The 15,384-nt window shown below is 37.2% G+C and overlaps 3 protein-coding genes across 3 annotated transcripts in view; 2 read left to right on the top strand and 1 right to left on the bottom strand.

Annotated features, from left to right (window-relative positions):
- Nucleotides 1-3: 3 nt before the first annotated feature.
- Nucleotides 4-2,886, bottom strand: LOC141838759 (uncharacterized). The gene is made up of 5 exons (XM_074726325.1): nt 2,222-2,886; nt 1,749-2,115; nt 1,580-1,661; nt 1,264-1,514; nt 4-595 (listed from the first exon to the last, which is right to left on the bottom strand). Exons 1-4 carry the CDS (start codon nt 2,880-2,882, stop codon nt 1,305-1,307), a joined length of 1,320 nt encoding a protein of 439 aa, XP_074582426.1. The 5' UTR covers nt 2,883-2,886; the 3' UTR covers nt 4-595; nt 1,264-1,304.
- Nucleotides 2,887-3,105: 219 nt separating this feature from the next.
- LOC141837491 (protein neprosin-like) lies at nt 3,106-8,823 on the top strand. The gene is made up of 8 exons (XM_074724877.1): nt 3,106-3,196; nt 7,339-7,427; nt 7,510-7,596; nt 7,803-8,015; nt 8,136-8,306; nt 8,387-8,440; nt 8,589-8,738; nt 8,809-8,823. Exons 1-8 carry the CDS (start codon nt 3,106-3,108, stop codon nt 8,821-8,823), a joined length of 870 nt encoding a protein of 289 aa, XP_074580978.1.
- Nucleotides 8,824-12,391: 3,568 nt separating this feature from the next.
- LOC141837489 (protein neprosin-like) overlaps nt 12,392-15,384 on the top strand; it is a 25,466-nt gene continuing 22,473 nt past the window's right edge. The window contains exon 1 of the mRNA XM_074724876.1: nt 12,392-12,713. Within this exon, the coding sequence (XP_074580977.1) occupies nt 12,392-12,713 (322 nt within the window). The remainder of the gene's footprint in view (nt 12,714-15,384) is intronic.

Raw genomic sequence — 15,384 nt, 5'->3', positions numbered from 1 at the left:
AGCAATAATTTTAATTATATTAACTGACCTCGAAAAGTTCGGGGGAAAAAATAAGCAATTTGATGTTCATGATGTCATGATGTAAAAGTACATGTTATAAAGTGGTTATGAAGTGTAAACATAAACTTCTGTCATGAAGATTGAGAAATTATTCTCCTTCCATGATCCATAAAACAATAAACTACAGACCTAGGATTCCTTTTGCATCCACATGAAGGTTGATGAAGCTTCCAACTTTGTAGAAGAGGTTTTACACAGCCAAAGCAGAAGGACATTTATCATCAGACCCAGATCCATGCAGTGAAGTAAAGAACAAGTTGTCCACCGAATTTGTCCTGATCTCCAAACAACTCATGTTTTGGTAATTTTATTGGACCACTACATCTATTTAGGGCTTACAGTTGCATTTATCCTCAGCATTTAATTTCCAGAGCTGGAAGACTTATCATGCCGCCCCATGACAAGATTCATGACCTGTCACCATGAGTACTATCCCCTGCACCTGTCATCGGCCAATGGAGTGTGAAGTCTCCCGATCTGAAAGGCACTCACATTTCTTCAAGATTCTTCTCCAACAGGGTGCATCTATCCTGGCCTAACAAACAAAAGTAAGTCTTTAAAACATACATGTACTTGAAAGCTACATATTTTAAGATCTACCTCTTTGAAATTTATATAGAAGTGACTCATTAATGCTATTGCAATGAATCTACATTGGCTTTTGCAACTCCAATATGGTGCATTCCTTGCGTACTTTTATAGTCCATACTTGATTATGGAAATTAGGCATAGGTTCAGATATTTGCTTGAGAGACTGAAATTAGGCTAACAAAGTATATACGTTCACATCACATCACTTATTAAATGAAACAGTATAATTGCAGGATGCTCAGATGGCATTATCAGATATCTGTCCTCTGCAGTACATTTACTGCTACTGTGCAACATTTCAGCTGTTAGCTCAGAGAGTAAAATAACAAATAGAAAACGGTCGGGCGTTTTCTTTCATTAAAAAAAGGTGTTTGAGAGATAAGTCAACAATTCCCCTTGTAATTCGTAAGCAAAATTATTGGATCGATAGTTTCAAGAAAGTCCCATGTGTGCATTGTGAAGAAACATCTCCAATTCCGAGAGGCAAAAATAGATCAATTTTCTGTAAGCAAACTAACAAGCTTTTCTTGTTGTGGTTAGTTCCTTAAGTTGATGTCAACAAACAGCAAGCAGTAGAAGAAAGTCAAATCACATAAAGCAACATGAACTTACTGCTGAAGGCTTCATTTTAGTGAGGTTCAAATTACAGAGGGCTAGTAAGCGTGGCAAGCAAAGCAGCCAGTCAGGGAGCTTAAACGACCACTCTTGCAGAAGAACTTGGTCTTTTTGGCAGTCGCTTCTGCTACCCGGTCGGTTTGTCTATCAGCCACTGCATTTCGCATTTCCTCTGCTTTCTTCTGAGCTGCTCTAAGTTTGTTCAGAATTTTCTCCATAGAGGAAGATCTTTTCTTTTCCAGTTTCATCTGCAACAAGACATATTGAATTACAAAACAATTCAATGAGGATAACCACACAAGTTCTGAATCACCTCTAATTTCCTAATCTCTGTCTCGGCTTTTGCGTTCTGCAGATTCTCCCATGCTGTGATCTTGGCTTCTTCTCTTTTACACCTTCCCAAAGTGTTAGAGTGGTCAGACAATAATAACACTTGCTTTCAACCAAAAATTGAGGTAAAACAGAGATAGAGAAGGTGTTACTTTGACATGGACTTTGAGGTCTCAGCAATTCCCCAAGCAGAAGTATTTGCCTCCACAGTCTTCTTCTTCCATTCTATAATGCTCGATGAACGCCTGTCAGATCCCCGTGATATTTGTTTCTTGGACCATCTAGTCACCGTGACCCGATCATCGACTTGCACGTCCCGAACCTCGAATTTTGAGAAATGGTTCTCTAATTCTTCGAGGGCAGGAGTCGAGGCAGAAGGGGAAAATTGAATCTCTTTGGGCGAGGATGGAGGACTTCTCTCTGGACTCATCTGTGTTGCTACATCCTTCCTAAAAACTGAGACTGATGCTGTGGAGGCTACTTCTTTTGTACCTTCAAATTGCTCATCTGTATTTGAATCTAAATAAAGATCTAATAAGCTAAATATCTCACAGTAATTGCATGTGGAACAGGCAAGGAAGAACCCTAAAAATGGCTGCAATTGCTACTTGTTGGTGAATAGTACCTTGGGAGCAGGGAAGGGAGGAGGAAGACTCCATCACTGAATCAGAACACCTGCGAGTGCTAGCAGATCGGACTGTGTATGGTTCTCCGTCGGCGGAGCGAGGTTTGTCGCCCACACTGCTGCCGCCGCTCACGCTGCCGTCGACTCTTCCTATCCCTCCCACATTCGCACTCGCTCCTCCTCTGACGATGCCGTCATTGCCCAAAAAGCTGTGTTCCGGCATCAAAACTCCTGCCAAGAACGGCGAGGCCGCTGTGAAATTTCCAACCCTGCCGCTGTCGAAGCAAGGAACCAGCGGGGAAGCTGACGAATAGGCGCCGGCTTTCCCAGCGTGCGCTACGAGAGGGCCGCTCTTCGACTTGGGTCGCCGGTGATGCAGCGGCGGCATGAGCGAACTCCCGTACGCTTCGCCGGAGACGGGGCTGAGGATCCACCTCTCGGCGTCCTCCCATTTGGAGGGCAAAGTCCTCCCATTGGCGAATGGCAACAGAACGCCGCTCCCCGCGTACCTCCGGTTGCCGTTCCCCGGCAGCGGCACCCGCTCCGAGCTCCAGCCTTTCCGGTATCCAGCAGCGCCAGCTCCGTGCAGGTAGGTGGGCGTTCCGGGGCTAGGAAAGGTGCCGGATCTGGCGGAAGAGGAGGCAGTGGAATTCTTCTTCATCTCCAACCTGCGCAAAGAAAAAGCTTCAGATCTGCAACTGAAGCTGCACAAAACTTCAAAACCAAGCAAAATCCACATCTACCTGTTGCGCAGGGATACGAAAATGGCCTTCTCTAACTCAGCACCAAACGCATTGTGAGAGAGACCTGCAGACCTTCCGAGATTGGGCGATCTGCCTTTTCCATAATTGTGATGCGCGGATTAGGTGACTGAATTCCGCAGCATGGGAGAACGGAGAGTAAGAGCGCAGGACCTCCTCCTCCTCCTACTTCTCTCTGACCGCGGCGGAAGGGCCACCAGCGGAACCAGCAAGGGTTGTCTGGCCAAGTGTGTCTGCTAATAAGGCGAGTGACCACCGCCCACCGACTCCTCACAAATAAAAAAAAAGGATGCGAGATGGGCAAAACCCCTCAAAATGTCGTTTTTCGACGCAAGATCCTACTTTTTTTTTTTTTTTTGTTCTTCCCTTCTGTTCTTGCCTCCTCGCGCTTGTCTGATCAAAGATCGGCAGATGAGAGTACGACATCCACAGAAATCAGATCTGGTGATTGAAATGTAGCCAGCAATCTGGATTCTGGAAGACTAAAGAAAACATTCTTCTTTACTTTTTTTTTTCCCTTTTTAAAATTTTACTGTTCGATGTGATTGCTTTCTTCTCAAGAAAGAAATCATCTGCATTTTAGTAAATATCACATTTCTTATCCCGAATTCGTAGAGGAACATGGCTAGCGAACCTACTGAATATGAACCAATTCGCCATTTCCATTCTTCCTGAAGGAAAGAGTATCATCTCAGTGGAGACTCCTCGCTCAGCTAACAAACTAACACTCATCTCCGGCGAACGAGATATGCGTGTTCCTTTATTCCTTAGTTTCCGCCACGTGGCTGAAAAATATCGACAGCAAAAAAAAAGAATGAATATTATTTGATAATGATCGACTGCATAGAAGCTAGCAAACAATTACTATAATATGTAGCAGTTAGTTACGTTGCTAGTTTTTATTCATTATCTTATATTGATTTTGTTTATTGGGGAGTGATAACTTGATTAAAATAATATTTCAATTAGCAAAATAAATGAAGAAAACTCTATGACACTTATTACATTTTAAATTAATATTATCTGATCACAATTGACTGTGTAAAAGTTGATAGATAGTTATTACAATGTGAAAATGAAGGGAACTCTATGATATTACATTTCAAATTAATATTATCTGATTAAGATCATAATATGTAGCTATTACAATACAGATATCTTGCACACCCGTGTGTATCAGTATAGGCAACAGAGTGCGCACTTTTGAATATCCATATCACTTTCAGACGTCTCACGTACTAAGTCGCGCATGCTGGGGGCGAGGGTCGACCCCTGTTTTGCTATTATGAGCGCCGGCTTCCTACGCGCCCGTGCGCCCCGTCCGCCGACCTCCACGCGCTTCCGCCGTCCGTTCATCGCCGTCCGACCATCGACGACCGCCGGACCGGACCCGTTGGAATCGCGACTCGCCGGCGCACGTTCCGGCATCGGATTCCGGCCGGATTGGGCTGGAATCCGGCCGAATTCCGGCCGAAACAAGGGCAACAGTGCCTGGCACCACTGTCGGCCGGAATCCGACCGAATTCCGGCCGAATCGGGGCCGGACTCCAGCACCCGCCGGACCGCCGTCGAGTTGCGGTTCCAACGGGTCCGGTCCGGCAGCAATTGGTGGTCGGACGGCGATGAACGGGCGGCGGGAAGCGGCGAAGGTCCGAGGAGAATTCAATCGAACGGGCTACGTTTATTTTATCGCGATCGGAAGCGGACGGCCGAGATCCAGGCGCTCACGGGCGCGCACCGAACCGGCGCTCATAATAGCAATATTATATATATATATATATATATATATATAGAGAGAGAGAGAGATATATATATATATATATATATAGAGAGAGAGAGAGAGAGACTGATCTGCCGCGCGACGAACGCCGCGCGACGCCGTGCGCGACAGCCGACCTCCTTCCGTTCATCGCCGCCGTTCTTTGTCGTCCGATCACCGTTGGCCGCAATCCCGGATTCGTTGGAAGCGCAACTCGACGGCGCACACATCGGCACCGGATTCCGGCCGGATTGGGCCGGAATCCGGCCGAAACAGGGCAGACACGGTGGCGACCGCTTTCGCCGGTCTCCGGCCGTGATTCCGTCGGAATCCGGCCGATTTCCGGCGAAAGCGGTCGCCACCGTGTCTGCCCTGTTTCGGTCGGAATTTCAGCCGGATTCCGGCCCAATCCGGCCGGAATCCGGTGCCGATGTGTGCGCCGTCGAGTTGCGCTTCCAACGAATCTGGGATTGCGGCCAACGGTGATCGGACGACGAAGAACGGCGGCGATGAACGGAAGGAGGTCGGCTGTCTTGCACGGCGTCGCGCGGCGTTCGTCGCGCGGCAGATCAGTTCTCTCTCTCTCTCTCTCTCTCTCTCTCTATATATATATATATATATATAAGGCACTATCCGTGATCATTATGTGTAAATTTATTTTTTATGATTTAGATTTTAGGATTAAGTTTTTTTACAATGGTGTTCATGAAATAAGTACTAAGTTGATGGTGTTTTAAAGAAATCAACGACCATAAGATTGTGATGTTTTGAGCAAATCATTATTAACGAAATTAACACTAATGTAGAGATGTTTTAAAGAAATCAATATCAAAGTTGAATTTTTAAAATAATTTCTTTAAATGGATACAGATTTTTTAAACATGTTTGACTTAAGAAAGTAAAAGTAATCTATTAGATAAAATTTGAATTGAAAATTACTTATTCAGATTCATCGATGAGTTTTGATAACTTAGATGGTTCTTAAGTTTTGAAATTTTAACATGGATGAGATTAGGATAGTATAAGAAAGTTATATATGTTGTTTTAGATTAAATTAGAATCGTTTAAATTCAGATATGACACTATATAAAAAGTAAAAAAGATTGAATTTGTTTTAAACAATTCTTATCAAAATGTAATGTCATGAATAAAGAGTTTTTAAATAATTCTTCTAAAGGGTGATAGGAACATTGAATTAAATCTCTTGATATATAGTTTCTTTGGATCACTAAGATAGTGATATTTTGATGAAAATAACATCAAAATAGTAATGTTTGACAAATCAACACAAAGGTAGTTATGTTTTAATTAAAGAAATTGATAGTGCTTTTAAGAAATTTGGTAATTTTCAATGAAATTAGTATCAAGATGATAATAATTTGATGAAATTAATATCAATGTGGTTTGACTAAAATAATAGTAAACTATTTTTTTATTTTTTATTTTAATTATTAATATATATTTTAATTTTTTTTTTTTATAATTAGTTAATTAAAAATATAAAAATAATTTTTACGTTATTAACGTTCTTTAATTTTATAACTTTTATTAACATTTCTTATATATTTTAATTTTTTATTAAAACTCTAAAATTTAAAAAATGAATAAATTTAAAAATCATCATGATTTAAAAAATGAGTTTTTAAAAATTATCAATGAATTTTTTTTATTAAACTCCTTAATAAAATAATTTATTTTTTATTTTTTTCTATATTTCGTTCAATTCAATAATGTTTGATTTGAATTAAATAAAGAAAATCAATTTTTTATTTTAATTTAAAACTGAAATTTGGAAGGGTATTTTTTTAAAAGCAAATGTGCATTTTAGAAAAAATGAATAATGCGTCTTCTAAAAATTCTAAAACTTGTGTATCCTTTGATAAAATACCACGGATAATTAAAATAATAAAAAAAACAATTCACATACGGATTTTAAATCCATCCTTTTATTAATTTTTAATAGTAAGAGAAAAGGATTTCGGCTCAATTTACTCTTTCTACTTTTCTCGACGCTTTGGATTAAACAAGGTTAATATTAAGCAAAGTCATTAATATTATACAAAAAAAAATATGATGAATCTTAGTCAGTCTATTGACAAGATTAATTTTCCATTTAAGCAAGTCATTATTGTGTTTCCCATATTCCTGCAAATACACAAGGTGCTTGAATAAATATAATTAGTTAATATTAGTATGAAATAAATCTATTAATGTACAACAAATAATTAGATAGAGAATTTTATCCTTGCAACTATGTTTATGGCATCAATGTTGGCATTATATACACTAAGACAATTAGTATTATATAAGCTATTAATCGTTTGTAAGTAATCAATTAATGCGATGACACAGAATTTTGTCTTACAGTTGTATTTACAAAAATATTTGTTTATATATATTTAATATTAAAAATATACAAGTCTCGTATTTAGTACTTATTAACCTGTCATTTATTTTGGCTTTAGAATTCTTATAATATAAATAGATATGCACATGAGAAGGAGGATCAAAATCGTTTCATAATCAATTAATCATGGCATCAACGCGGCTGATTTGCTTGTCATTGCTCTTCTCTCTTTTGTTTTGTTCAATCGAAGGAAGAAACATTCCCTTAACTGAGGAAGCAGACCTGGAGTTAGAGAAAGAACTCCAAAGCCTCAACAAACCCCCGGTCAAAACCCTAAAGGTATCAGTCCTATTCACTTTGATAATATTATATTTGCCATATTAATTGATGATAATTTTGTCTTTTTTTATGTTTACTTCAGTCCTTCACTGGGGATCTTTTTGACTGCATCGAAATATACAAACAACCTGCATTTGATCATCCTGCTCTGAAAAATCATAAGTTACAGGTATTTAATTACATACATGATTTTTTAGATTTAATTAATATATATATGTGTGTGTGTGGAGGTCACAGGTTCAAATCCTGAAAACAGCCTCTTGCCAAAGGTAAGGTAAGGCTGCGTACAATAGATCCTTTCCCCAGACCCCGCATGGCGAGAGCTTCATGCACCGGACTGCCCTTTTTTTATATATGTGTGTGTTTAATTTGCAGATACGACCAAGTTTTCAAACAAAGAACAATGTGACTATGAATGAAAATTTTAAATCACTTTTAGATCAAGGCTTCAACGATACTTGCCCTCCGGGAACTGTTATCATACGGCGAACTCGAAAAGAAGAGCTAATCATGGCGAAAGAGCTACCCAAATACTTCAGGAACTATGACTCTAGATATCGTGTTCTTGATTCTTCCGGCCAGAATTATGTAAGTAGCAAAAACTCACAAATATCATATATCACAAATTAAGGTAGAGTTCCAGCATGCAGTTAATTCCTTAATTAATTAAATTGAATGATAATCCTGTTGAATTTGTGAGTGCACTAGTATGCGATAGTGCGGAGCCAGAAAGGTCGTTTCCATGGCTTTCAATCAAAGATCACTACGTGGGCACTCCCAAATGTGGCGCCAGATCAAGCCTCTGCAAATCAAGTATGGATGTACGGAGACATCGATGGTCCTCATGGAAGCCTGAATGTTATTCAAACCGGATGGCACGTAAGTTACCTTAATATTTCTCATAAAATCAATTTGTTGATTCTTATAATTTCTCTAATTTTCTTATTATTATATTTCAGGTTCTTCCCAAGCTATATAACGATACGTTTACTCGTTTTTTCACTTTTTTTACAGTAAGTATATATATACTCTAAAAACAACTAAACTACGTTTCAAGTTCTTGACTAATTACCTCACATATGATAATGTACTTACTCTAAAAACAACTAAACTACGTTTCAAGTTCTTGACTAATTACCTCACATATGATAATGTATTCAGATTAACGATTACCAAACTGGCTGCATGAACTTAAATTGCAAAGGGTTCATACAAGTTTCAGCAACCCACGGACCTGGATTTTCCTTCACCGGTACTGACCTTTCTACGTACGGAGGCACACAAGCATACTTCGACTTTCAAATACTAAAGGTACGTATACATATATACACACTGAATGCATGCATGATTGTATATATATATGTTGAATGGATGCATGCAGGATCGTGAGTCGTGACCCTGGTACTACAAAAATTAACGGAAATAGCGACGGACCAATTCCGTCGCTATTCGGTCGCTAATATAGGTTAACGACCGAATAGCGACGGAAATCGGCCGTCGCGTAAAATTTGGTCGCTGACGTCACTTTAGCGACGGATTAAAAAATTCCGTCGCTAATTAGCGACGGAATTAATATTCTGTCGCTAATAATTAGCGACGGAATTAAAATTCCGTCTCTAAATTTAGCTACGGGAAATATAATTCTGTCTCTAATAATAGCGACGGATTTATATTTTCCATCGCTAATTAGAGACGGAAAATATAATTCCGTCGCTATTATTAGCGACGGAAATTTAATTTCCGTCTCTAATTTAAAGAAAAAAATAAAAAAAATCGGGTTATTAGCGACGGAATGATAAATTCCGTCGCTAATTAGCGACGGATTTTATATTTCCGTCGCTAACTTAAAGAAAAAAATAAAAAAATTTCGGGTAATTAGCGACGGAATGATAAATTCCGTCGCTAATTAGCGACGGATTTTATATTTCCGTCGCTAACTTAAAGAAAAAAATAAAAAAAATTCGGGTTATTAGCGACGGAATTTATAATTCCGTCGCTAATTAGCGACGGATTTGATATTTCCGTCGCTAACTTAAAGAAAAAAATAAAAAAAATTCGTTTATTAGCGACGGAATTTATCCGTCGCTATTAATTAATTTTTTTAGTATAATTTATTTTATTTTTTTGAATTTCCTATTTATATATACACATTACAATCACATTGTTCTCTATATATCAAAATACACCAACATATCAAAATACAACACATATCAAAATACATTACTTTAATCTGAATACACCACATATCAAAATATCTGAATACAACATTAATAGTCTTAATACAATAATATCTTAATACAACACAAATCTGTAGACCCTCAAGTCAATCATATCCATTTTGGGAGGGAAAAAACAGAAATAATAATAAGGGGCAATCAATCTTATAGAAACAAACTTCAATGGAGGCAATCAATCTTGAGAAAGTTCTTTGCTACCTCAACGAAACCATCAACCATGTCCTTCTTCAGCCAACTCCATCCATGGGCCTCCATGCCAGTTAGCTTACCGTTCAACATTAGTGGGTCCTGCAAGAAATAGCAAACTGTGATGTATTCCTCTACTAGAGCTGAATAAAGAGTTGTAGTCATACAATTGCTAAGCTAATTTTGTTCAGAACTTGCTATGAAAACTTAGCTTCTGTCTGGTTGCACCATCAACAATATCCACCGGACCAGATCTTCTTCATGCTGAACATATATCATAGCAGCTTTAAGATTCTAAGGATAAAACAATATTATTAGAACAAGAGACGTTAGCTATGGTTTCACCCATTAGCAACAACAATTGTGCACTTTAATTAACTCATAAAGAAAACATTACTTTAAAAACAAGAACTTTCTTGCTATTGTTTCACCATATCAACAAAATATTTGCATTTTAATCAATTCATAATAAAAGATTATGAAAGATTATGAAAGGATATGAAAGGACAGGTAGTCACCTTCGGCTTTGTGCTTCAATTGAGGCTTTGTGTTTCACCATATCAACAAAATATTTGCATTTTAATCAATCTTTTAGATGTTAATTCATCTAAAACATTTGTGCCAGATGAAGAAGCAACCGAAGTTCCAATTCGTTCTGAGACATAAGGTTCCCCGTGACAATACCAATTGTAATAGTTTGGAACAAAACCATTTTTACAGATATGCACTTTGACGGTATCCTCATCACGAAAAACTTTATTTCTGCATTTGCAATGATTGCACGGACACCGTAACTCTGCATCATTCATACATTCTAGATGACTCTTAGCAAAGTTCACAAACTCTTCAACCCCAGCATAAAATTCAGCTCGGATAAATCCATCGTCTAATCTATTGTACATCCAAGCTTTATTCATATACATTGTAACCTTCTGCAAAGATAAATTTTTATTACATATAAATGATATGTTAAATTGAACGCACACATTAATTAAAATGTTTTTAATCACTTATACTTTATCCTAAAATGAGGAAAATACAAATGACAATATTTGTCAATATCATCCCTAAGTTAATTTTGTAAGAACCACCTCACGACTTAATGCTCACAAATTATAACTTATTTAAATTATCTAGATACTAGAAGAGGAGAGCGAACATATTAAGTTTGGTGAAATATGATGCCTCTATTGTTAGTTAATAAGCAAATTAATAGCATGCAGTTATTGCATTAGTTAAACAAAAAAATGCAGGAGCAATTGCATTATTGCACACTAGATTTAGTTTGGAACAAGTCGCCGGTAATGGACAGTGGTATTTTAAGGATAGATTGTAAGATGTTTGATATTGTGTACAGATGCCCTTTTTTATTTGGAGTTTATACTAATTTACTCTATGGTTGCAGTTATGAGGATCGTCATAGTGCTTCCAGAAAGGAGGAAATTGACAATAGGGGTATGACACTTGTTCTAATATCAACTTGAAATGGAAGAAACATTATGTACCTTAAGATATAAAGTCACAAGATATAACTACTTCCGTTAGTGTACCTTAAGACTAGATAACTTCCAAGTTCATAGGCCAAATAAATATTGCTAAAGAACTGAACATTACAGCCAAAACTCCATAATGATAGAATTTGAGCTATGATAAGAGTTAGGTTATATTTCTTCCGAGAAATTTTAAAAGTGTTAGAACAGAAAGTTCATCTTCCGAAAAAACCTTAAAATTCCATATTCTACCAATAAGTTTATGGATCTCTAAGATTCAAAGAAACTTGAAGAGTTAAACATTTTTATCACGAAGCTTCAAAGAATGGATTATCATAAAGCATATAAGGCAAGTCCCATTTCAATCTTCGCTTACAAAAACCCTAACCTAACCGAGATGCAGATCTTGCCGCCGGTAAGAGAGATCATCATATACCTGACCGAGAGGAAGTCGAGACGAACTTGCCGCCGGTAGGAGAGATGGCCGGAGAGAGCCGAAAGAAGCTCGCCGGTCGGAGGAGTGTGCGCCGCGAGAAGAAATCGCCGCGAGAAGAAATCGCCGGAGGAGAGTGCGTGCGCGAGAGAGGATAGTGCCGAAGGGAGGAGACTACCGGAGGGAGGACACTGCCTGGGAGGACACTGCCGGAGGGAGGAGACTGCGCGAGAGAGGAGAGTGCCGCGAGAAGAAATCGCCGAGAACGAAGAAAAGCGCACGGGAAGAAAAGAAGAGGGTCGGCGGAGCCCTAAATTCCCGAAATTAGCGACGGAATTATTTTTCCGTCGCTAATTAGCGACGGAATTATTTTTCCTAATTAGCGACTAAAATTAATTCCGTCGCTAATTAGCGACGGAAATTAATTCCGTCGGTGGTTTTCAGAGACGGAAATTTAATTTACCGTCGCTAATTAGCGACGGAAAAAAATTTCCATCGTTGATTCTTTGTTTAGCGACGAAATAGAAATTTCCGTCTCTAAATATAGCGACGGAATTTAATTCCGTCGCTATTTCCGTCGGTAAAACCTGTTTGTTTTGTAGTGACTGGTGGTTGACGATGGGGGGTATGAATCTTGGATATTGGCCAAAGGAACTTTTACCTAATTTAGAGACATCGACAGGGATAGACTTTGGAGGTGGAGTGTATACGCCCAACAATGAGGCGTCTCCTCCCATGGGGAATGGCCATTTTCCCCAAGAAGGGATTGGTAAAGCCTGCTATTTTATGGAAGCACAGTTCATTGGGGAGGACCAGAAACCTTTCACTCCGGGTCCGGACTGGCCGGCGCATTCGGCACAGAATGCAGATGACAAATATTATCAAATTTTAGGAGAAAATCCAGTCAGTGGGGTTTGGGATGTTGCTTATGGTGGACCGGGTGGGTTGGTTACTTCCTAACTAGTAATACTGATTGTGCCTATATATCATCGACGATTCATCTCTTTTAATTCGTCGAATAAGAAAGGAAACGTACGGTAATTGATTGTGATTGTAATGCATTTAATAAGAGAAAAATTTAAATGAGTCACGATTTATTGAACATTTGACGATATGAAATTTAATAAGGCGCTAACATGAGACATATATAAAGTTCTAACATATTAAGATTGATCGAATGTTAGACAATAATGAAGTCGATCAATGTTGACTGAATACTAGACAACGATCAAGTTCTGACAAGTCAATGATTGATTGAATGTTGGGCAAATAAATTTTGATAGGTTAAGATTAACCGGACATTAGACAAAACGAGAATTCAATTTTGATAAGACTGAAATAAAAGTATTAATCGATTGATAGACTAATGGACACAAACCCCCCTCAAAATCTAAAAAATACAGTTGTCACAATACTGCTACATGCAGTGTTGCTGCAGTACTGGAGCGGTAATTGTGAACAATATTTTACTATAGTGATTTGCTATAATGCTTTTATAATAATTTGCTATAGTATAAATCTATTGATGTGTTCAATTTTTCAATTGATGGCTTCAGAAATTCAACATAAGTAAGTCGATTCGACGATTCGACTCGATTGATGATATCAATCGACTGATAATTGATATCAATTGACTGATGCAATTAAAAATCATACAAAAGCAAGTCAATTCAACCATTCTGCTCGATTGATGACATCAATCTCTATCGATGTCGATCAGAAATCTATGAGAAGTAAGTCGATTCAATTATTCGACTCGATTGATGATTGTTGGATTGAGAAAGACAAGAGGAGAGGTGAATCTCGTATTTTTTTAAAAAAAACTTTTTAAAAATAAAGATAGCGCATAAGTTATTTCTTGATTTACAATCCTCGTTGGATTGCTACTCTAAGGTCTGTAATCCGATACTGGATTACCTCGGTGGGTAAATAATTAAAATTCTTCTTCCAAAGAACTTTTTGAAAGGAAGGTACATTTGCAAAATGTAGAAGATTGTAACACTGATACAATTCTCCTAAAAGCATACAATAAAAAAATTATACCAACAATGCAAGATGAGAGGTTGATATATGTTGTTGGAGACTTATTGCACCACTTGCTTGGACAATGAGATGAACACAACGATTAAAAAATTGAGAGCTTGAATTGATGATTAACCTTGAAATTCGAGTTTACTTTTATAGACTCACTCTAGTCGCCTAGACAATCTTTGTTCGACTCCAACTGTGCTTGTCAATTAGAAATTCGACTCGTTGATTTAGAAATTTTTGGTCCCTCTATGCAACTCTAGCATGGTCTTATCTATTTCAATGTAATTTTGGCATTTTTCTACTTCGGGTGCCTGTATTCATTCTAGCCGCCTCAAATTTGAGTTGCCAAAATTGTTCTCCATATGCTTGGAAACGATTCGATGGCCTCTGATCCATCTTGCCAAATTGCTCCCCGGGGTGCTTGAAAATGATCTAGTTACCCGAACCTCCAGTCACTTGGAATCTCTCAGATCGCTTGAATTCCTGTAAAATTGAGTTGACTCATAAATAATGTATTATTATTTTGACAGTAATCCAACTGTTCGATCTCAACTTCAAATTTCAAATTGGACCCTTAGTTAAATCGTCATTTAAGTCTGCCCCGACCCCATAAAGAAGACTCATCTTTTCCAGTCTACTCTTAGAGCTTATCTGTCAAATATTTGGTCTATCTAACCTGTTTGAACTTCCTTGTTTGACGTCTGATCTCTTAACCCCCCAGACTTTTTCTTGCCTCAATGTCCAACCCTCACTAACCCATCGAGATGTCTTACTAAATGGTTGGTCATCTTAATTCATTAAAACTACTTGGCTAGTATATGGATAGTGTAAGTTATTGATATTGTTTTAGAGTAAATTAGAAATGTTAAATTTAGATATGATATTGTATCGAAGGTTGAATTTTTTAAATAAATTTTTAAACGGATAGAGTTATGAATCAAGAGTTTTTTTAGAATAGTGAAATTCAAGAAAGTGAAGGAACCTATTGAACTAAATTTTTTGATATTTCATCTTTGAATTACTAAGATAACGATGCTTTGATGAAAACAACATCAAAGTGGTGATGTTTGACAAATGAACACAAAGGTTATTATGTTTTAAAGAAATTGATAATGCTTTTAAAAATGGTGATATTGAGGTGGTATTATTTTATCATCTCGATGAAATCAATATTAAGATGATGATATTTTGATGGAATTAGTATCAATATGGTGATATTTTATGCTTTGACTAAAATAATACTAAAGTAAATTTTATTTTTAATTATTTAATTTTAAATTTCCTTTTTCAATTTTATTTATTTTAAATATAATTAATTAATATGAGTATTTAATAAATCTATTAATATATAATAAATAATTGTATATCCTCGCAACAATATATGTTATTTATGGCATCAATGTTGGCATTATATATATATTTCTGGAATTATAAGTAATCAATCAATTAATGACATGTACTTGTGTATTACAGTTATGTATTTACAAAATATCGTTTATATATATTTAATATTAAAAATATACAAGTCTTGTATTTAGTCCATATTATCACCTGCCATTTATTTTGATTTTAGAATGATT

This window comes from Curcuma longa, chromosome 11 (genome assembly GCF_044706935.1).
Source record: "Curcuma longa cultivar G26 ecotype Majalengka, Jawa Barat chromosome 11, ITB_CL_G26_1.1, whole genome shotgun sequence".
Classification (NCBI taxonomy): domain Eukaryota; kingdom Viridiplantae; phylum Streptophyta; class Magnoliopsida; order Zingiberales; family Zingiberaceae; genus Curcuma; species Curcuma longa.
Note: the sequence above shows the minus strand (reverse complement) of the source record. Positions and strands in the feature narration are given on the sequence as shown.

Bases quoted from the DNA above. Each gene is read 5' to 3' on its own strand.
- LOC141838759 (XM_074726325.1), bottom strand. From the start codon at position 2,882: ATGAAGAAGAATTCCACTGCCTCCTCTTCCGCCAGATCCGGCACCTTT. The intron at 2,116-2,221 runs GTACTATTCACC...ATCTTTATTTAG, and splicing joins CTCCCTTCCCTGCTCCCAAG to ATTCAAATACAGATGAGCAA. The intron at 1,662-1,748 runs GTAACACCTTCT...CACTTTGGGAAG, and splicing joins ACCTCAAAGTCCATGTCAAA to GTGTAAAAGAGAAGAAGCCA.
- LOC141837491 (XM_074724877.1), top strand. From the start codon at position 3,106: ATGGGAGAACGGAGAGTAAGAGCGCAGGACCTCCTCCTCCTCCTACTT. The intron at 3,197-7,338 runs GTTGTCTGGCCA...GTTCAATCGAAG, and splicing joins CACCAGCGGAACCAGCAAGG to GAAGAAACATTCCCTTAACT. The intron at 7,597-7,802 runs GTATTTAATTAC...TTTAATTTGCAG, and splicing joins TGAAAAATCATAAGTTACAG to ATACGACCAAGTTTTCAAAC.